Source organism: Heterocephalus glaber, unplaced genomic scaffold, assembly GCF_053883595.1.
Source record: "Heterocephalus glaber isolate CG9 unplaced genomic scaffold, H.glaber_assembly_v1.0 deba00001673, whole genome shotgun sequence".
Taxonomy (NCBI): Eukaryota; Metazoa; Chordata; class Mammalia; order Rodentia; family Bathyergidae; genus Heterocephalus; species Heterocephalus glaber.
This window is the reverse complement of record NW_028258410.1, coordinates 20706433-20728301: the sequence shown is the minus strand read 5'-3', so window position 1 is coordinate 20728301 and position 21869 is coordinate 20706433. Positions and strand designations below refer to the sequence as shown.

General features: G+C 49.1%; 1 protein-coding gene across 2 annotated transcripts in view; it reads right to left on the bottom strand.

The window, feature by feature from the left end:
* Zmynd8 (zinc finger MYND-type containing 8) overlaps positions 1 to 21869 on the bottom strand; it is a 193394-nt gene that overhangs the window by 122865 nt on the left and 48660 nt on the right. Inside the window, exon 2 of one of the 2 annotated variants that reach the window (XM_021238976.2) lies at positions 14686 to 14879. Coding sequence is in view for 1 of the 2 variants with exons in the window: in XM_087197772.1 (XP_087053898.1) it covers positions 6448 to 6491 (44 nt within the window). In the remaining variant the exon portion in view is untranslated. Of the gene's footprint in view, positions 1 to 6447; positions 6539 to 14685; positions 14880 to 21869 lie in introns of those variants that run through there. The other variant, XM_087197772.1, reaches the window with a different exon arrangement.

The window sequence follows — 21869 nt, the reverse complement described above, 5'->3', positions numbered from 1 at the left end:
CCTCACAGTTGCTGCTATGGAAAGAAGAGTACTGTGTCTACTGCTTTGCTCTGTTTGTTTCTCCCTCCCACTAGACCAGTGGTTCTCAATGGGGGAGGTTTTGCCTCCCGAGAGACACCTGACAATGTCTGGAGACATCCTGGGTACTCACACGTAGGAGGGGAGGGTGGGAGAGAGACTGACATCGAGTGGGTAGTGCCAGGGCTGCTGCTGAACATTCTGCACCGCACAGGACGCCCCCATGAAGGCGGCACGCTGGTCCCCGAATCAGCACTGCTGGCCTGGCACAGAGCTCAATAAAACACCATCTGCCCCGACAGTGGCAACAAACAGTCTCTTGCCTGGGCCTGCTGCTCCACCCTTGCAGATGCTGTACCTGCAGGCACAACACACAGGCCGCCAATGATCCTCTGAAAGAACGAGTCAGATCCTGTCCCTCCGTCCTCTGCTCAAACTCGGTCCATAGCTCCCATCTCCCTCCAAGTAAAAACCTGAGTCCTAACCTGCCCTGCCAGCCTTCCCACGGGCTGTGTCCTTCTGCGCTCTGATTTCCATCTCCTGCTCTCTCACAGGTCTCCGGACACCTGGAATATCCATCTGTTTGTTCTTCCCACTCCTGACTTCTTCCCCCCTCCTCCAAGACTCTGCACTGGGTCTCTTGCTCTGCACTTCCTCTCTGCCCATGTCCCCACTTCTCCAAACCGCCCAGCAGCAGCTATTTCCTCCTCTACATACCTGCTCTTCCTGCTTCAGCAGAATTCCCAGACCCACAGGCATCCCTCGCTAGCACCCGCTACTAGATCCCTTTGCGCCTAGCCCTGGCTCAGCAATTCGCCCCTTTCCCTTGAAGCCTTCTTCTTGTTCCTTTCTTTCCCACATCAAGAGGCTGAACCATGCAGTGGTTAAGCATGCGGCCGCCAGTGCCGTGCCAGACTGTCTGGGTGAATCACAGCTGCCCCACTTGCCAGCTGTGAGGCCTTGCTTGAGGTACCAAATTGGCTGTGCCTCAATTTCCTCATCTGTACAGTGGGAGAAATATCACCTCCCTGGAAGCACTGAATGAATCATTGCTAAGTTTTGTTACTATCTCCTTTTCATCCCACTCTGAAAGGTATTTTCTAGAAGCTCCTGACTCAGTTTCCTTCCTTTGCCCTTACCTTTCCAAAGGAACATAAAGATGGACACTGAAAGCTAACCTGTGACAACTCTGACACTGTGCCAGGTAGCTTGGTGCTGTAGCTCTGTGCTAAGTCCTCACCTAGCATGCACGGGGTCCTTGTTCTATCTTCAGCACCGCAAGAAAGAAAATAAAAGAATGCATGAATGAACAAGGTAGCCCCTTTATCCTCCAGCTCTATCAAGTGCCCAAGATTAATGACCAGCCTCATTTCCTAGGTGAGAAAACTGAGGCAGGAACTGTGAACAGTCTCCCCTGCCCCAAAACCTCTCCCAGTCAGTCTCCTTCACTTTCTCACCTGCTTCTTCCCTTCATCTCTAAGGGTTAAAATCATCCAGCCTGCCTCACAGCCCAGGACTGTGCACCTGTAGAGGAATCGGAATTCATACACTGATGTGGAGCAATCACTAAGGCACAGTGCTGAGTTGGGAAAAAAACCAAGAGCAGAATAAAGAATATAGTGCCATTTGTTTTGTTTTGTTAATAAGCAAGCATGTGGGGGGACGTTTGTTTTATTACAAATAGTATCTCCTTGGAAACACACCTACCCAAGAAACTGCTAACAAGGATTGCATCCCAGGAGTACAGGGTCAGGACTGGAAGGGAAACGTCCCTGTTTTACCCTTCTTACCCTTTGTGTTTCAACTGGAAGAATGTATTACTTTGTCAAATACAAATCAATAAGTGCGGTGGGGGGAAATATGTGCACCCTTTCTGGCGTAGCCACGGATCGCTCCTTCCTCCCTTCCTTCTTCCTCTTCCTTGCTTTCTCTCTCTGGGCTAGATTGATTGGCTGTGGTGCTGGGGATCAAACCCAGCTCCTCCTGCTCTCTCAAAGGCCTGGTGCTGAAGCCTCTACAGCATCCCTAGCGCACCTTTTATTGTTTTTGAACTATTTTACAACTCTGTAAATTGTAGAAAGCTAAGACTAATGCAAATTATTCATGCCATAGAAATGCAAATGTAGTCCCTGGAATGCAAGTGATTATAGGCAGTTTTTGCATCTATTTGTAAATTCATCTCAGCAGCCTTATGTGTGCAGTCCTTTGAATCAGCTGTAACATCTAGAGTTCCCTCATTCATATTCTTGAACGGTACTTTTTAAAGTCACCACTGACCCCCAAGAACCAAGCTCAGCAGTTTAGTCTGCCTCCTGCCTGTATGTGATGCTGGACCCTGGTGAGTTTCTGTAACACTGCTCACACCAGCCCAGCCACTCCAACTTCCTACAGGATGCCCAGCTTCTCTGGGCTCCAGCACCCACCCCTTCCTCCTGGGTGGGGTCTGGAAGGGAGCCGGAGGCCGAGGGAACTTGGGTGAGTCACTGAACCTTTCTGCACTGAAGTTACCATTCTAGAAAGTAGAGATCATAGTCCTTCCTTCAGAGGCCAGAGTATATGCTCAGCAGATGTGAGATATTTTTTTTTCTTTCTCTCCTTAAAACCTTTTCATGTAGAAATCTTGTCATCCACTGCCACAGCAGATTCCAAATCCAACTTACCCAGGTCTGATCTCACCCCTGACTCAGCTCTGTGTTTCTAACCACAGGACAGGCATTTTCTTCTTACTTTCTTTTTTTTTTAGTACTGGGGATCGAACTCGGGTCCTTCCGCTTGTGAGGCAGGCGGTGGAACCACTGAGCTAGATCCTCGGCCCAGGCATTTTCTTCTTAACACTGGCTCAGTCCATGAAGATAATGGAGTGCCTCCAATCCTGTTTCGTGCCAGGCTTATTGTCATTGGTCCGGCTTTGAAGGTGCTGATGGCTGAGCAAAGTAGGCAATCAGAAAATATAGAAGCAAGCTAAAATGTCAAATTGAGAGAGATTGGATAAAGAAAAGCAGGAGGAAGGGATGGGGAGCCACAAAGGGGTAGAAGGGAAAAGTCTGCTTCAGAGAGGTGGCAAAGTTCCGAGGAGGATGAGGATATGACACTGGAGCTTAAGGAGGGTATGGGGCTTCCAGGGGAAAGGAGCAGCAGGTATAAAGGCCCTGAGGCAGCCCGAGCTTGTCAGAGGAACAAAAAAGGGCCAAGCACAGTGAATGTGGCCCAGCATGGAGATAAGTTTAGACAAGGCAACTATTTCCTCCACATTCCTTCCATTACCCAGATTCAAAATATTCCAGAATGTTCTTTTCCTTCCCACCCCCACTCTCTTCTACATCCAGTATGCACCGTCCCTGATTCTACTCCTAAATGAAACCCCTATAATGAGGTAAGACATGTATACACAGGACCCAAACTACTTAGTCCGGACAATGGCTCTTCCATTGTTCAGGTTCAGAACTCGAAATAAATTGCATAACTCCCTCTTACCTGGTTCTCCAACTAGAAAGTAGAACTAGTACTTCCTAACTCAAAGGGTGCTACTGAAGTCGCAAAGAATTCACAGATATGAAAACACCTGCTGCAAACAAGGCAGTCACAACAAATGTTGGCTATGACCACTTTTATTGCTGTTTTCCAAGAAACTTCAGCAATTCTCCACCAATCCCATGAAGCAGTGACTCCCTGGTTAAATCCTCCTTTCTCTCACTCCATGCCTGACTTTCCTGCCTCTCCTGTCCGGCCCTCCTCCCCAGGGTGACCCACCTGGGTTGGTTGACCCTGCTTCCTCACATGCCAGGTGTCACTTCCTCCTGTCCAGAGCCTTTCCTGAGTGTCCTTGGAAGACTTCTCAGTTCCACAGCCCCTATCCCACCAGACCAGAGTCCCCCTGTCCATGAGCAGGGCACAGGCACCTGCTAGACTCCTGCAGCCCCTCTGCAGGGCTCCCCTCTGGGTTCTCAGAGCCACCTGCACCTGGCAGCTTCCGACCCCAGCACCCCATCTGCAGGCCTAGGGGCTCCGCCTCAGAGTAGGAGCTGCTCTACTATCCCCTGTCTCTCGGCACCTGCCAGTGCCCTTGTCTGCTCCCCAAGGACTCAGACCTCCAACCCTGGCCTCCAGGTCGCCTGGGGATTCCACTCCATTTCTGGGGGCCTTCAGAGTTCCCAGTGAATGCCCTCCCTCGGAGTCTAGGCTGAAGATTCCATTGTCACCAGTCTCCTGCTTCCTCTCTGGCCCACACAGGCTGGGGCAGGGTGTGGGTGGGGGTCCCGGTATCAAGCAGGTGTCTCCTGCCTGCTCAGAAACTTCTGGTGCACAAGCCACAAGAACCAAGAAATAAAAACACCCAAATATCCACCCAGGGACGGGTGGGTAAGAGAATTTGTCAGCCACAAAAAGGAAGTCAGTAGACTCATGTTACCTTATGAACCTCACACAAAGGAAGAGAATCAGACACAAAAAAACACATATTGTAACACACGCACACACACACACACACACACACACACACACACACACACCGTGTGACATACACAGAACAGGCCAGTCCATAGATAGAGGGTCGAATCCCTGGTTACCAGGGACTAAAGGGAGACAGAATGGATACAGGGTCTCCCTTTAGGGTGATGAAAAAGTTCTGAGACTGCAAGGGAAGGGGTGCCTGGGAATGTGATTGCATTTAATACCACTGGATTGCACACTTTAAAATGGTTAATTTTTAAGCCGAGTGCATGCACCTGTAAACCCAGCTACCCGGGAGGCTGAGGCAAGAGGATCGCTGTGAGTTCAAGCCCAGCCTGAACTACATAGTGAGACCTTGTTTCCAAAAAAAAAAAAAAATGTGTGGTGTACATAAATAAAGTTTTCTGTATCCACTGCCTTGCCATCTGTGGGGACTTCTGTGCTTGGGGGGAGGAGGATGAGTCTCCTGCCTGGAGATGGCCACAAGCCCTGCACTCTTCCCCTAGACCACTTCCAGAGACACCTGCAGCCCTCACTTTAGGAGAACATCCTGCCCTGGGGAGCCTGGCCGCAGAGGCCCCCCTGCGCTGGTCCCTTCTCACATGCCCCCTGCCCACCCTACTCAGTTCTTCTGGGCCTCTCCAGGCTTGGTCCCTTCCACCTTCAATCACATGGGGACTTGTTCCCATGACGCAGGTCTCCTGACAAACGTCCCGTCTTCCAAGAGGGCCTTTTCCTGACCACTCATCTGATACCAATTCCCTGAGAAATCACCCTGTTATTTCCTTTGGTGGAATAAAAGCACCTTTATTTACTTACTTTTTATCTGTGTTCAAAGGCAAAGACTTCTAGGAGGGGGACAGTGCCTGAGGCATAGTAGTTACTCAATAAATATTTGTGGAATGAATGACCTCTTTTTACATGAAATAGTTTCTAAACAAGACCTCAGGTAGATCAACAATGACCCTAACTTGGATTCTGCACCCTCCTGCTTATTAGTCTCTTAGCTTGCAAAGTTTTCATTTAGATGAAAATTTTTTTAGTCAAACATACCCTTTCACCTATTTATTGCATTCCAACTACCTGGACCTTCTTTGAGGTCTCCAAAACATGCCAACTGTCTCCAGCCAAGTTAATTCCCACCTCTTACAGATCTTTACTCCTTTTCTCCTACTTCAGATCCAGGAACAAATGCCACCTCCTCCAGGGGGCCCTCTTGGATCACACATCACAGCAGTTTCCTTTTCTTCCCAGCGCTTATCATCCTTAGAAATGATGTTACATTTGTTTTTTAGACGGGAACTTTCAGATACACTGCTGTATCCCCAGACCCCAGAATAGATCCCACACACAGGAGTCTCAGTATCTGTTGATTTGAGTGAATTAAATCCCACCCTCTATTTTAAAACCATTTGCCGATTACTGGGTCCAATAAGCTTACTCTGAGGACTTGCTACGTAACCTGTCCACCATCTAGGGGCTTTCTCCTCCCGCTCTGCAGCAGCCTCTGGCCCCGCAGCCCTGCAGGTTGTCATAAGGACCACAGCAGAAGCATCTGCACCTCCTCAGAGTGGCGGGTGGGTATGGAGGCTCAGCATGTGCCACTCAGGAGTCCCGCACATGTCACACTTGATCCTCCCAACACTTTGCTACCACTCTCAATGTACAGTTGGAAAACACAGGCACAAAGAGATTCAGCCATCGACCCAGCTGAAAAAAGACGCGAGAGAAATGAAGTGAGATCCACCTTGACCTCGACAAGTCCAAGCAGCCAATACTACGGAGAAGGAAAGCTTGTGAAGGCGATGCAGCAAAAACCAGAGACACAGGGAAGACAAAATGGAAAGCCCCAGCAGGAAGCCACAATTGAATCAAATCGCCTCTGCTCTCAGGACCTTCACCTCCCACCCACCCAGGCCTGCAAGCCTCAAACCTGGGTGCCACCCCTGAGCGCTCCTCCCCGCGCCCTGCAGGATTTACCTTCGGAACATCCTCCCAGGTCCACTCCGGCGGCGCAACTCCATCCTGGGAGCAGTGCCCGGCCCCGGGGCCACCGGGATGTGTTATGTGGGTTGAAAGGGAGCAGCCTCCCCCCACCCCACCCCCGCCCGGCCCTGCCCCATCCCCCAACCTGGGCTGCCCGAGGGATCTTTTGAAATTTCAATTTGGACCGGGTCATTGCCCCACCCCCACCCCACCTCCAAAATCCCTTGAAAGGTTTCCTATTGTTCTCAAGCCACAGTGTCCAATTCTTCACCGGGCCGCGGGGAGTCTGCGGGATTCCCTTCTCCAGCTCAGCTCTGGGGATCTGCGCTCGGGCCAGCTCAGAAGGCTCGAAGCTGAGCTGCCTGGATTCAAGTCTCAACTCTGCCATTCACTCATGTAGGTAACTTAACCTTCCCAACAATAAACTGTACATCAAAGCACTTCCCAGAGTGTTGTCAAGATTAAATTAGTTCCTGTATTAAAAATGCTACTTAAGAGCCAGGGATTTAGCTCAGTAGTTTCGCCGCCTGCTGCGCAAGTGCAAGGACCCGAGTTCGATCCCCGGTACCAAAAAAAAAAAATGCTACTTAGCTACTGCTCGGCCTTATTTAACTCCTACTCATCCTTCAAAACCCAGTACAAAATTCATCTCCTCAGGGAAGCATTCCCAGACCTGCTTCTTAATAAGATACATCCTCCTGGGCCGGGGATTTAGCTCAGTGGTTTCGCCGCCTGCTGCGCAAGCGCAAGGACCAGAATCCGATCCCCGGTACCAAAAAAAAAAAAAAAAAAAAAAAGACACATCCACCTGTTACATGTTGCCCTCAGAGTGCTTACGGCAACCACAGTTTAATACCTAATACTGTTTAATATCAGTATAAATTCTGGGCTGGAAGCATAGCTAGGTGATAGAGCGCTTGCTTAGCATGCATGAGGCCCTGGGTTCTATCTGCCAGGGGGGGAAAGCATAAATTTTTCTGAGGAGCAGTGCCTTTGCCCTGAGCCATACCCCCACTCCCGTTTTTTGAGACAGGGTCTCTGTGTAGTTCAGGCTGGCCTAAAACTCGCAGCGATCCTCTTCGCTCATCCTCCGAAATGCTGGGATTACAGGCATGTGCACCACCACACCTGGCACCTTGCCCTTATTATTTAATTTGTTTTTTAAATTTTGAGACAGGGTCTCACCACGTTGCCTCCAGTTTGAGATCCTCCTGGCTCAGCCTACCAGAATGCTAGAATTACAGGTGTGTACCACACCTGGCAATAAATTTTTAGTACTGACTTATTTATTGCATAGTGTCTCGCTCAATTGTGTATTTCCCTGGCACACAGTGGGTGCTCAAAAATAGTTTAGTGAGGGCCGGGGATTTAGCTTAGTGGTTCCGGCGCCTGCCTTGCAAGCACAAGGTCCGGAGTTTAATCCCTGGTACCAAAAAAAAAAAAAAATAGTTTAGTGAATGTTGAATGAAGGAATGACTCAAAGGGTGCCCAAATCCCCAGTTGTCTTTTTGATCCTCCTCACACCCCCAATTTTCAAGTGAGTTTTTCTGTTGTTGTTGTTTTGGTATCGAACTCGGGTTTTTTTGGTTTTGGGGGTTTTTTTGGTACCGGGGATCGAACTCGGGACCTTGCGCTTGCGCAGCAGGCGGTGAAACCACTGAGCTAAATCCCCATGCCTTCAAGTGAGTTTTAATGAGAATGCAACAGCACTGAAGCCTCCTGGGGGTACCTGGGTCACAAAAGGAAGCTACAGCAACTTGCACCTAAAGCCAGCCTGGGAGTTTGGCCTGGAGCTGCGGCGCTGGGGCTGGGCTTGCCTGCTGGCCCTTGGCTTGTTATTCACAGCAGCAGTTCAAAGGAGCGGCTGGGTCCCCCGAGAGCTAGGTCCCCCAAGCTGAAGCTCAAAATGCCTGCAGGCCAGCAGGGCCCAATCACCCGGGGTGGCCAGGGGTGCCTGCTGCAGATCTCGCTGGACTCTGGGTCCTCCTGTCCTTGCCCCATCTTTGCCCCTTCTCACCAGCTTCTGGAGCAAACTGCCTCCCTGCTGCCCCCTCCCCAGCCTCCGAATCACCCTGATGCCTTTGATACCTTCCCTCCTGGCCTCCAGCAGCCCAATAACAGGGCTTCTGCAGGGCAAGCAGGGTTAGTAAAAACAAACACTGATGACCCTCAGTAAAATGTGACTTTCAAAAAAAAAAAAGTGAATTTCAGGGCCGGGGATTTATCTCAGTGGTTCCACTGCCTGCCTCGAAAGCTCAAGTTGCTGAGTTCGATCTCCGATACCAAAAAAAAAAAAAAAGTGAATTTCAGATCAAGAAGGAGAGTTACAGGAAGGCTCATCTTGTGTTTAATTTTTCACCTCTAATGCTCTGGTTCCATCAGACCCTCCCTCCTGGCCAGGGTTTTCCCAGGCACCTTTGTGCTTAGAGTCCTGAGCTCCTTAGAAGAATGTGTCCCTCTCTAAACTCGGGGTGAGAGAGATGACCCCACCCCACTCTGAGAAAACAGCCTACCAGTTCTTAGCAAACGACACAGACCACGCAGAGCAGCCAGACTATCCTCCTTCTTCCTGCATCCTATTATTATAGACAGCTCAGTTAGGTAGAAAACTCACAGGCAATCAGACAGGGCTGGGCCCTAGAAGGAGTCAGCACAAAAGATGAAAACACCACAAACGTGACCAGACACACATCCGTTGGAGACTAGGCCTCAAGATAGAGGCAAAATGACCAGGCCTGCACACTTCCCCAAAGGACCTGTCCTAATGAAGTCCGGACAGACATCAGTCACCCCAGTGGGTGGCCAAGAGCTCCAGGCCTATATCATTTCCTAGAGAAAGTCTTCGTTCTTTCCATGCACACTTGTTACGTGACTTGTTTCCCCACTGGATCACTGTTACCTCAATGACTATACTTGTAACCTTATGGGTCATAGCTTCAACCCACGTTGTACCCACGTGGTTTTTGCTCTGTAAAACTTCTCCTGAAGGGGCCAGGGATTTAGCTCAGCAGCACTGCACCTGCCTCAAAAGCACAAGGTCCTGAGTTCAATCCTCAGTACCAGAAAGAAAAAAAAACTTCTCCTGATAAGTATGGTCCTCAGCAGCCCACTTTCAGGCCCCCTCCTGCTTCTCAGGAGCTGTATCTTTCCCCCTCAATAAATATTTCCTACTCTTGGACCAGGGATTTAGTTCAATGCCACTGCCTGTCTACTCTTACCCTCCACTGTTCCTAGAATTTATTCTTCGATTTTAGAGAAAACAAACTCGGCATATCAGATATCTAACAGGTTAGGAGTTATAATATTTCCTTTATATCATATTTGAAGGTCCTGATATCTTCTTGTTTTCTTTTTTCCGGTACCAGAGATCGAGGTATCGAACTCAGGACCTTGTGCTTTTGAGGCAGGTGTGGTGCCACTGAGCTAAATCCCAGGCTCCTGATATCATTTTCCCTATCACTATCTCTAGTGATCTTTTGAAAATCTTGACTCACATGGTGTGGGTGACTCAACCTATTTTCCAGAGGAGGAAAACTGAGGGCCTACTATTGAATGGGCGGGCAAGAAGCATAGTCTCAGATGGTCTAAGAACTCTCCTGCTAACACTCCTTTTGAGCCTGTGCCTGTTTCAGAGGTGAATACACGGTGAGCTGACCAGCACAGGGACCTCATCAAGGACTCCTGGAGCCTGGCAAGACGCTGGGTCCTTGGTAGTATTAGAGGGAGACATCACGCACTATGGCAAGGCACTTTGGAAACAGTAACTAAAATTCACAGTTGGATGAGCATGGTGATGCAAGCCTGTAATCCCAGCACTTGGGAGATTGAGGTAGGAGATCGCTGTGAGTTCGAAGCCAGCCTGGGCTACATAGTAAGTTCAAGACCAGCCTGAACTACAGAGTGAGACCGTGTCTCAAAACAAGAAGCAGGGCCAGGGATTTAGCTCAGTGGTCTCGCCGCCTGAGGTGCAAGCTCAAGGACCCTGCCCAACCCCATCAATAATGTACTAGTACATTAATGTATAATCTTACATAAACCATCCAATGTTTAATCCACATAACTCCTCCTCCCCACGAATATTCTTCACCACTTACCCTCCAACCATGACATTTCTAACCCGTCCGTATCGCACATTAGCACATCAAGTCAAATCCTCTCTCTTCAATATGTCTATCCCCTCCCAACGTTTCGTCTCTTAATCTACCATCCTCCGAGAAACCAGCAACCCGCCATACAGGGATCCCCCCCCTCGCTCCAGGCCCATCAACCGTGGGGGTTACTAAACTAGAACTTTACCAGGCATCTGGTTCTTACTTCAGGCACATAGAGATAAGGTTGCCCATTCGTTCCCCTTAAATAAGACATCTCGATGGTGAGTTCAATCCCCAGCACCAAAAACAAAAAAAAACAAAAAACCAAAAAAAACAAGAAGCAAAACAAAACAAAAATTCAGAATTGACTATAGGTTTTTTCCGAAGCACACTGCCTAAAGGAGGAAAAATTGAATGAACTTGAGTTTAAAATCCAGTGACTTCATCTATGAAGCTACATACATCACATCAAGCACTCTCTTCATCAGCAGTGGAAAGGACCCTAGTCAGCTCCTGTGCTCCTGTGGACACAGAAAGACTGCTGTGTGATCCTTATCTCAGGCCACAAGGATAATCAGAAACCCTCAGAGAGTGGACCCAGAACCCTTCCAACAACTCTTCTATTGACTCTTTCTTTTTTGGTACTGGAGATCAAACTCAGGACCTTTCACTTTCGAGGCAGGAGGCGGAACCACTGAGCTAAATCCCTGGCCCCTGACTCGTTCTTTTTTTTTTTTGGTACCGGGCATCGAACTTGGGTCCTTGCTCTTGCAGGGCAGGTGGCGCAACCACGGAGCTAAATCCCCAGCCCTGTCCAAGGTATTTTGAATTTGCTTTGATTTTTGTTTTCGGGAGGGGTGTTTGTTTTTCACTGTAGTAGAGATTAAAACCAGGAACTTCACACTGAGCTACATCTCCAATCCTTTTTAATTGTTTTAAATTTTAATTTTTTTGGAGACAGAGTCTTGCTTTGTAATGCAGGCTGGCCTTGAGCTCACTTTGCAGGCCACATTGGCCAACCTGCCTCAGCCTCCCAAGTGCTGCGATTACAGCTGTGCACCGCGACACCTAGCTCAGGATTTTTTTTATAAGGACTGGTGATATAGGTCAGTGTGAAGGCCCTGGGTCTAATCCCCAGTACCACACACACACAAAAAAAAGTATGTCCATAAAATATATAGAATCCTGATTTGTCACAAGTCCTCCTTCTTGTCTCTATCCCTATTACTAACAGTATTTGTGCACGAGAAGGGATTATTTTGTTGGGAAAGAATTCAAAATGAAAGCATGTTATTCTCTGACTTCTATAAAGCGACTCTCTGTTTGATCCCCTAAACTGGAATACAAGGTAATTCCAAAACAATAGGACAAATCAAATACTTAGCAATGACTAAGAGTTAATCTGGAAGTTACCCATTCAATCCTAATGTAAGAACTAGCCAGTCCACATGGAGGTTATAGCCACAGACTCAGACTGGCCAGAAGACAAGTTAGAATCAGAAGGTAAAGGACTATTTCAAATACTCCAAACATCAAATAAAATACTTCATCGAGTACAGATGACTGTAGGTACAGGGAGAAGCATATTGCCACTCTGATTAAGACCGTAGTGGGGCCAGGGACTTAGCTCAGTGCTTCCGCCACCTGCCTCGAAAGTGAAAGGTCCTGAGTTCAATCCCTGGTACCAAAAAAAAAACAAAGAAAAAGACTGGTGATACATGCAGTTTCTTGTTGGTTAGGGTGCCTGTTTCCTTTATCTGCTACTCTTCCTTTCGGCCACACTGTGTTCTTATCATCACTTTATATACAATACTCCTATTTTATGTCATAAACACTGCATGAGATGCAAAGGATGGAAAAAGAGGAAAACCTAGCAAGTGAGTCTTGTTGGCTAATAACCTCAGTATGATCCTCACTTCCATCTTGCAGGCTTTAACAGTTCTTTTCCCCACTCCTGAAGACTGCCTTCCTGCCTCAGCCTCACCTTGACCACCTCCCAGGAGTGAGCCTTCCTGGCTCCATGGGACATGATATTTGGCCTCTGAGTACACAGGGTGGTGCTTGGGCAGCAGGGGGAACCATGAATTGAAATTCTCTAAAGAATCATCTTGCTGGGTGTGGTAGCACACCTGTAATCCTAGCACTCAAGAAGCTGAGGCAAGAGGATCACTGCGAGTTTGAGGGCAGCCTGGGCTACATAGTGAGGCCCTGTCCGGGCTGGGGATTTAGTTCAGTGGTGGCGTGCCTGCCTCACAAGCACAAGGTTCAGAGTTCGATCCCTGGTACTGAAAACAAAAACAAAGACATAGTGAGACCTTGTCTCAAAAGGAGAAAGAGGGGAGGGGGAGGGAGGGGCAGGAAGGAGAAGGAGAACCAGCTATACCAAAGACCCTGAAGCCAGGATAGTGGTGTATGCCTGTAATTCCAGCTCCTCAGGAGGCTGAGGCAGGAGGATGATAAGTTTGAGGCCAGCCTGGACAATTTGGTGAGACCTTGTCGTGGGAGGGTGGTGCTGGGCATGTAGCTCAGTGGTACAGCGCCCTGTGTGTGATCCCCAGTATGGCAAAAGAAAAAAAGAAAGAAGGGCTGGGGATTTAGCTCAGTGGCACTGCAGCTGCCTCACAAGTGTAGTAGGGTCCTAAGTTCAATGCCTGGTACCGGAGGGGGGAAAAAAAAAGAAATCCTGCAGATTGTCTGTCCTCAGCTGAGTAGACCATCAGGAGGGTGGAGCGATGAAATGTTGCATGCCTAGGGCCAAGATTATCTTGGGCTATCTTAGGGCCCTTAGAAAAACAGCCACTTATTCTTTGCCTTTTTATCTGACCTGTCATTCTCCTATGAGGTAACATTTTTGGAATGTGTGCAAAGCTTAACAGACCACCAGCACCCACCACTCCCAAAGCTAAGAACACCAGACAAAGATTCCCTCTTGGTGGCAGGCACCACCAAACACCCCGCTGATGTTATTTGTGCAATACACTGATTTATGACTTTCCTTGTTCTTTGGCTATAAAAGTTCTTGTAACATCTACCACTTTGGAACTTGTCACTAGGGAAAACCTGAGTGACAAGTTTCTTGGTTACTTGTACTTGGCACAAAATAAGCTATTCCTTATTTCCGGGGTGGGGGTGAGACAGGGTCTGGCTATGTAGTTCAGGCTGGCCTCAAACTCATGGTGATCTTCCTGCTTCAGCCTCCGGAGTGCTGGGATTATAGCCCTGTGCCACCACGCCCGGCTCCTTATTTCCTTTAAAACAGAATTGCTCAGCATCAGTAGTAGGTGCTGCAGAAATACTGGCAGAGTGAGCGAATCCCAGTCTGCAGGGTCGCCAAGGCCTGCTAAGAGCACACTGTGCCCTGGCTCCCTCCGTCGCTGTCCCCTCATATGAGACTTGATCCCAGAGGTATCTTCCCACTCTTTCTCCATAGCCCCAACTATGGGGCTGGGTGTTAAAGAAGATTTCACTCCAAAAGAAGCAAAAGGAAGAACCTTGAGCATGGGAATGTCACAACAGTCGCCTTCGTATTCTTTCCCATCCAGCAGAGAGACTTCAGGGCAGTGGGCTGCACTCAGCATTCCTTAGGGACCTAGCTCACTGGCAAACTGCCCCGAATCGACCAAGGGACAAAAGAAATCCTGGGAGAAAAGGACTTTCTAGGGTACTCAAATAGATGTGTTGAATCCAACCCAGAGGACTGTTGAGAATCAGGGCGGCGCGGTCAGCAGGGTGACTAGCTCTCCCCGGGAGCTACCCAGAAGGTAACAGGGCCGCATCCGTCAGCTGCTTCCGCCTGGACCCAAGGTCAGGAATGGACACTGGGCTCTGCCCAAGGGAGTGAGAGTAATTTTCCACTTCTCACTTGTGTTTTCTGTATGCTGCAGTCGGGATGGGGTGTCTGCGGATGAGGGTAAGAATGTTTGGACTTTGAGACCAATTTGACCCGGACCCATGTGCTTTATAATTAACCGGAAGTGATCTTTAGGCTCATCAGGTCCTCACCTTTGGAGCACATCCCCACAACCCCTTCTCCGTGGACTTCCCCTAAGGACGGGGTCACCTGGGAAGATCCTGTAGCTTCCAGGCACCTCGGAGGAGGAGCCTTCCGGGATTGCCCACCCCCACCCAGCCCAACACTTACCCTCTGGGATGTCACAGGATGTCCCCTCTTGTGTCATCCTAGCAGTCAGCAGTCACACCCTGAAGCTTCATTCATTGGTCTCCCCAGAGAAGCTGTGAGCACCATGAGGACAGGACGTTGTCTGGCTTGTTCATTTCAGACCCGCTGTGCCCAGAAGGCCAACAGGCCCAGAAGCAGGTACTGAGTCAGGACTTCTGAAAAAGATGATGAAGAAGAAGGTGCTGGCTCAAAGTCACCGTTGGGATCCCGAGAGCATTAACTAGAAGGCAGACTGATCTTGCTGCGCCACACGTGCTCTTCCCTCTTTGTTTGATTTTGTTTTTGTTTTTGTCTTTTTTGTCTGTTTTTTGAGACACAGTCTCACTACATAGTTCAGGCTGAACTCACTGTGTAATCCAGGCTAGCCTCCAGCTCACGGCAATTCTCCCGCCTCAGCCTCCAGAGTGCTGGGATGACAGGGGTGCACTATCATACCTGCCTCGCTTATAACATTCTGAGGCTACTCCTCCACCTGGCATCTCCAAAGCTTCCAAACTCCTCCCATGAACCAGTTCCAAAGATGTCACAGCAAGGACCCCCACTTTTGGTACCAAACTCTGCCTCAGTCACTTCCTCATGGCCGTGACTCAACACCTGATATCCACAATTTAAGGAAGGAACAGTTTATTCTGGCTCACGTTTTGGTCCGCGGTCAGCGAGGTCCAAGGCAGGACAGCACGGAGGAGGGGAATGGGGGAGGAGAGCTGGTTACAGCATTGAGGACAAAAAGCAGAGAGAGAAGGGAGGAGCTGGGGAGAGGGAGAGAGAAAAATCCTTCGGGCCACACCCCCAGTGACCTGTCTCCCCTGATTCTGCACAACCAGCCAGCTGCACCCCCCCCCCCCCGCCATAATCCAGTCACCTTCTAAGCACAGGAGGGTTTGGGGCCATTCTAGCTCTGAATTACATCAGAGAGACTGAGCTGCCAAGTCAAGTGCTCCTGAAAGTTCAAGTTTGCTGAGGCCTGAGAATGAAGCCCTACAGTTAGTCACACAGTAGTCACAGGGGACTGGCACGGAGAAGCACCCAGTGAGGACTCTCTTAGTTACCTTTTCTCATTGCTGAGACAAAATACTTGACACTCAAAAGTTAAAGGAGGAAAGGTTTAGTTACCTCACAGTTTGTACAGGTTTCAGTCCGTAATCGGCTGGCTCCAAGGCAGGGTGGCCTGGCAGAGGGCATCACAGAGGAGAAACAGTTCATGGCAGGCAGAAGGGAGCAAAGCACCAGGTGACAAGCAATGCCCCTTTTTCTCTCCCTTATATCTTACCCAGGCTACCCCCCCTTAAGGCGGGTGCCTCTCACACCCTTATTCCCAGCAAGGCATCCTTGATCCCAGCATCACACACTCTAGATGCAGCCACCCCCAAAAAGCCCCACCTGTGACTGCATGGGGTTTGGGGAGAGTCTAGACACAAACCATAACAATGTCCTCAAAAGACTGCCACTGTAGTCAAGTGAAAAGCCCAAAGACAGAATGTGGGCTCAAGCCTGGCTGGGGCATTCTTTACTAGGGTGACCTTGGACAAGTTCCTGCCTGTCTCATGCACTTGCCAGGGTGGCGGAGCTTGTGGAACATGAAGAGACTCTTAGCCTTGCAAACTGTGAAGTGTCTTTGAAGGACCAGGGGTGACAGCTGCTGACTGAGCATTTATGTGAAGTCACCACCACTGAATGCTCTCCAAGGTCACACAGCTTCTGCTGACATCACTCAGCAGTGAACAGATGGAGAATTTCTAGGCTTTCCAGAGTTGGGTGCCCTGCGAGCTTCAGGTCCAAGACCTTACGACTCTGACAAAGACCGATATTAATTTGAAAAATACTTTTGCATAGGAAATGCATAACATGTATAAAAATTAAAAGAGGGGGCAGTAATCCCAGCTCTCTGGGAGGTTGAGGCAGGAGGGTCCCAAATTCAAGCTCAGCCTGAGGAATTTAGCAAGATTCTGTCTCCAGGGCCAGGGATTTTGCTCAGTGGTTCTGCTGCCTGCCTCAAGTGCAAATTCCTGAGTTCGATCCCCGGTAACAAAGAAAAAAAAAAACCCCAAAACAGAGATTCTGTCTCCAAATAAAAAGTAAAAAGGGCTGGTGATGTAGCTCAGCAAAATAAATAAGTAAATAAATAAAACTAAAATTAAAATAGGGCCAGGAAGCCATGTACCATGACACACTACTATGATCCCAGATACTTGGGAGGCTGAGGCAGGAAGGTGGTAATTTAGAGGCCAGCGTGGACAAGTTAGCAAGACCCTATCTCAAAGAATAAAATGCACTGGGGGTATAATCAGTGCCTGTGCAAGGCCCTAGGTTCATCACCAGCAGCACCAAGACGAGAGAGAGAGGGAGAGAGAGAGAGAGAGAGAGAGAGAGAGAGAGAGAGAGAAAGAGGAAAACTAAGTATGATCTGGTCCGCTGATGGTCTTCCCAGAGGCAATCACTACATTAGTTTTGTTGCTTTGTGTCTGGTGCTGGTGGGGTTTGAACCCCAGGCCCTGCATATCCTAAGCAGACACTCTGCCACTGTGCTACATCTCCAGCCCTGATTACCACACCAGTTAGCAGAAAACCTGTGCAGTTACAAGCAGCCCCTCCATCCCCTCATGTTGACACAAATCCTGGCATGTGACACACATGCTGCTTCTTGCTTTTTGTTTTGCACTCACCAGTCTATTTTGAAGAATCACTATCAATACACACAGGCCTGTTTTATTCTTTTAAATGGTTGTGGTCATATCCATTGTGCAGCTGTAGCTGTTTCTTTGTTTGCCTGTTTGAAACAGGGTCTTGCTCTGTGGTTCAATCGGGCTTGAACTCACTATGTAGCCCAGACTGGCCTCGATCTCACAGCAATCCTCCTGCCTCACCCTCCCAAGTGCTAGGATTACAGCTGTGCACTAGCATGCCCAGCCCTGCAGCTGTATCTTAACTTCCTTAGCCATCTCTTATTGATGGGCATTTGGGTTATTTCCACTCTGTAGCTATTCTGAACAATGGAAAAATAAACATCATTTTTGGGGCAGGGATTATCTACAGGGAAAATTCTTAGAAGTAGAACTGCAGGGTCAGTGTGTCTCTGTATATTTAAGCTTTGGTGTAAATACATGCAAGGGTATTTGTGTATTTAACACTTGATGCTATTGGTACATTACCAAGGTGTCCATACTTTTGACAGTGTATCAAAAAAAAGTATATGAAGGAGCTGGGAATTTAGCTCAGTGGTTCTGCCACCTGCTTTGCAAGCACAAGGTCCTGAGTTCATTCCCATACGCCCCCGAAAAAAATATATAAAGGTGAATTTTCAGGAGCTTCATTTTTATGTTGGGCCAGGTGATCTTATCCACTTTCTTTGTCCCTGGGACAAAATACCCAACACCCAAACTGAAAGGAGGAGAGGTTTTTTGGATTATGTTTCAGTCTCTAGTCAGCTGGCTCCATGGCAGGAGGACAAGGCAGCCAGGAAACAGACAGAATCAAGGGAAGAGGGGAGAGGGACTCACCCGGCTAGGCCACACCCCCGAGTGATCCCCACCTCCTAACAAGTCTGCTCTAAACCCCAGTAATCCAATCACCCTCCAAAATCCCTGCCTATGAATACCGAGGCTTTTTTGGACATCTAGATATAAACCATAACATTCTTTCCCGACCACAAGAGTCATGTGTATCTTTTTTTTTTATTTTTATTTTTTTAGTACTGGGGATTGAACTCAGGACCTTGTGCTTGCGAGGCAGGTGGCAGAAACACTGAGCTAAATCCCCGGCCCCCTCATGTGTATCTTTTCATGTGAAATGTATTTAGTCCATCTCAAAGAGTTGCCAAAGGCCTAAAAGTTTCAGCATTGCTGAAAAGTCCAAGAGCAAAGCCTCCTCTGAGGCATCAGACAAACTCTTGCGAGCCCCTGTAAAAAACAAAGGAAAACTAAATATTTCTAACAAACAATAGCACAGGATAAACATTCCTCTTCCAAAGGAGGAATTGGGGGATAGAAGCCCATGGGACTAAAGCAAGACAGAAACCCAGCACAGAAAACATGAAATCCTGTAGTTCAATGCCCAGCACCTGAGGCAAGTTGTGGTGAAGAGATGTGAACTCCAGAGGGCTTGGGTGGTCCCATCCCTATGGATTGCTGGTGGTCATAGCCGTTTTCGCCTCTCTCTTGGGCTGGCTTTGCTCATTCTTTGCAGCTTTCCTCAGACATTCCATATTCCTGGCTTCAACTTCTTGGGGTCGCCAGTGCACTTTTGATTCACTCATAGCTTTGCACACTGCCTGGCCCCCCAGGGCTTCCTCTGAAACTTGGATGGAAGCCTCCATGACCCTTCATTCTGCATGCCTAGAAACCAGCATCATGTGAATAATGCCAAGGTCTGCTGCCAGCATGAGCAGTACCCAGGCCATCTTAAATGGTGGTTGCAGAGGGCAATAGGCCCCTGGATGGGCGAGCACTATGAACTGAATCTCAGAAAATCAATTTCCTCTGGTGCCTTTCTCCTCAAAGCAGGGTGCCCTGGGGCTCTCTTTTCAAAGCAATATCTTTCATTTTTACAATTTTGAGCCTGCAAAGGGTAGGGCCTTGCTGGTTCTTCACATGCCCTCAGTGCATTTTTTTCTATTGTCCTGATCCAAAGTACTTGGCTTTTTTTTGGTACCAGGGATCAAACTCAGGACCTTATGCTTTCGAGGCAGGTGCAGTGCCTCTGAGCTAAATCCCCCGCCCTACTTGGCTTGGCTTATTATTTTGTTTGTTGTTGTTGTTGTTTTTGGTACCAGGGATCGAACTTGGGACCTTGCACTTGTGAGGCAGGTGCTGGAACCACTGAGCTAAATCCCCAGCCTGCTTGGCTTATTATTAATGCTAAATTTTTCAATTACCGAGTTCTTCTCTGCTCTATCTTTTCAAGTGCCTCCAGTACTGGCTACTCTAGGGACTTCGGAGGAGGCTCTGGAGCACTGGGCCTTACTGGGCAAACAAAAGAGAGAGCCTACAGCTCAGGGGTAAAGTGCACCTAAGTTCGAGCCCTAGTATTGCAGAAAAAGAAGAAAAAAACTCATTGGTGATGGGCACTCCTTTGGTTGGAGGTGGTCTGAGAAGCCTTGGTTTTAGGAACGAAAACCAGCCCGACTGCACAACTGCAGGCCACAGGCAGTGTGGAGAGGCCCCTTCAAACAGCGCTTCTGGGTCAGGTCACAGCGTATAAAGCCACCACAAAGAATTTTGCCTGATCCACGTTTTTAAAAAAAAGTGGGGTGGGGGTACTAAAGACCGGGTGCAGTGGTGCACACCTTCAATCCCAGCACTTGGGAGGCTAAGGCAGGAGAATCAAAGTTCAAGGCCAGCCTGGGCTACAACAAAAACAGACAAAAGGAACGTCCAGTCCTAGGCTGGAGACTCCCTTCGAGAAGTTCCTTGAGGTCTCCGGTCTCAGAGATTGTCACCCAGTCTGTCCCCAACGCCGTGTTGTGGTTTACATCCAGATGTCCCCATGAGCCTCACGCGCTCGCAGAGAGGGCTTTTGGAAGGTGATTGGATTATGTGGGTGTATAGCTGACTTGCTGTAGGAGATGGGGTTTGGTCTGAATAGGAAGCTGAGCTGTAGGCTCTCCTTTTTGTTTGCCCAGTAAGGCCCAGTGCTCCAGAGCCTCCTCCGAAGTCCCTAGAGTAGCCAGTACTGGAGGACAGGTGTGCAGCACCACACCCAGCTGACTAACCGTCTTTGTGGTGAATCTCGCCAGCACGGGTGCCATACGTGATACAACCACAGCAAGAAACTGACAAAGGGCAGCTGGGGTTGCAGCTCCATGGTCGAGTGCTTGCCTGGAGTGTGTGAGGCCCTGGGCTCCATCCCAGCACCACCAAAAAAGGAAGAAAAGAACAGACAAAAGGCTGAGCGCATGCCTGTGATCCCAGCACTCGGAGGCTGAGGCGGGAGGTTCCCTAGAGCCCAAGAGTTTGAGGCCAATTTAGTAACATAAGGCAGACAGAACCTGTTTGGCTCCCTTCCAAAAACAAAAAAACATGGATTAGCTGGGGCCTTGGCAAAATGGCTCATGAAGAGTCATGAGGGTGAGACAGGAGGGGGAAATGAGAATAATGCGGCTCCTCTCTTGGGGCCTGTGAGGCTGGAGACCAGAATTAAAGACCCACAGTGAGCTGGGTGTGGCCCCACACAGCTCTAATCGCAGCACTTGGAGGCTGAGGCAGGAGGATCACCACTAACTAGCTCAAGGCCAGCCTGAACTACATAGCAAGATGCTGTCTCGAACTGCGCCCCCTAAACAACTTAGACTGAATTCTGGGTAAAATAGGTGACTAGAGGCAAACTGTGTGTAAAATGTGCACAGATGTGTGCTGGAACCACACTTATTCTAGGAAGAGGACTAGGGTGACCAGCTCCTCCTTGTTTGCCTAGTGTGGCCCTAGTTTTGTTTTGTTTTTTTTGGTACTGGGGATCAAACTCAGTCCTTGCGCTTGCACAGCAGGCGGCAAAACCACTGAGCTAAATCCCCGGACCCGTGTGGCCCTGGTTTTGAAACTGAAAATCCCACATACCTGAACCCTCAGTCCCAGAGAAGTTGGTCATCCCAGGAGAGAGGCAGCCTGGCTCCACCGGGGTCCCCAAGGACCCTGGGGACAAATGTCCACCGTGCCTTTCCTCAGCGCCCCAAGCTCAGCGGGGCAGGTGGGCAGACAAATGCACTATAGACACTGCACTAGTATGGAGGAGGGGCAGGCATGTGGCTCAGCGGCAGCACGCCTGGCTCACAAGTGCCAGGACCTGGGTTCCCGCCAAAGCTCCGGAAAAATCAGAAGAGCTCCGAGTGGTGCCCCACACCCCGTAATCCCAGCATTCAGTAGGCTGAGGCAGGAGAATCACTGCAAGTTCAAGGCCTGCCTGGGCTACACAGTGAGTTCAAGGCCAGCCTGAACTGCATAGGGAGATCCTGTGTCAAAAAACAAAACAAGGGGGCCCAGGGATTTAGCTCAGTGGTTCTGCTGCCTGCCCAGAAAGTGAAAGGACCTGAGTTCAATCCCTGGTACCAAAAAAAACAAGGGCTGGGGATTTAGCTCAGTGGCAAAGCGCCTGCCTGGCAAGTGCAAGGTCCTAAGTTCGATCCCCAGTACCACCCCCCCCCCAACAAAACAAGG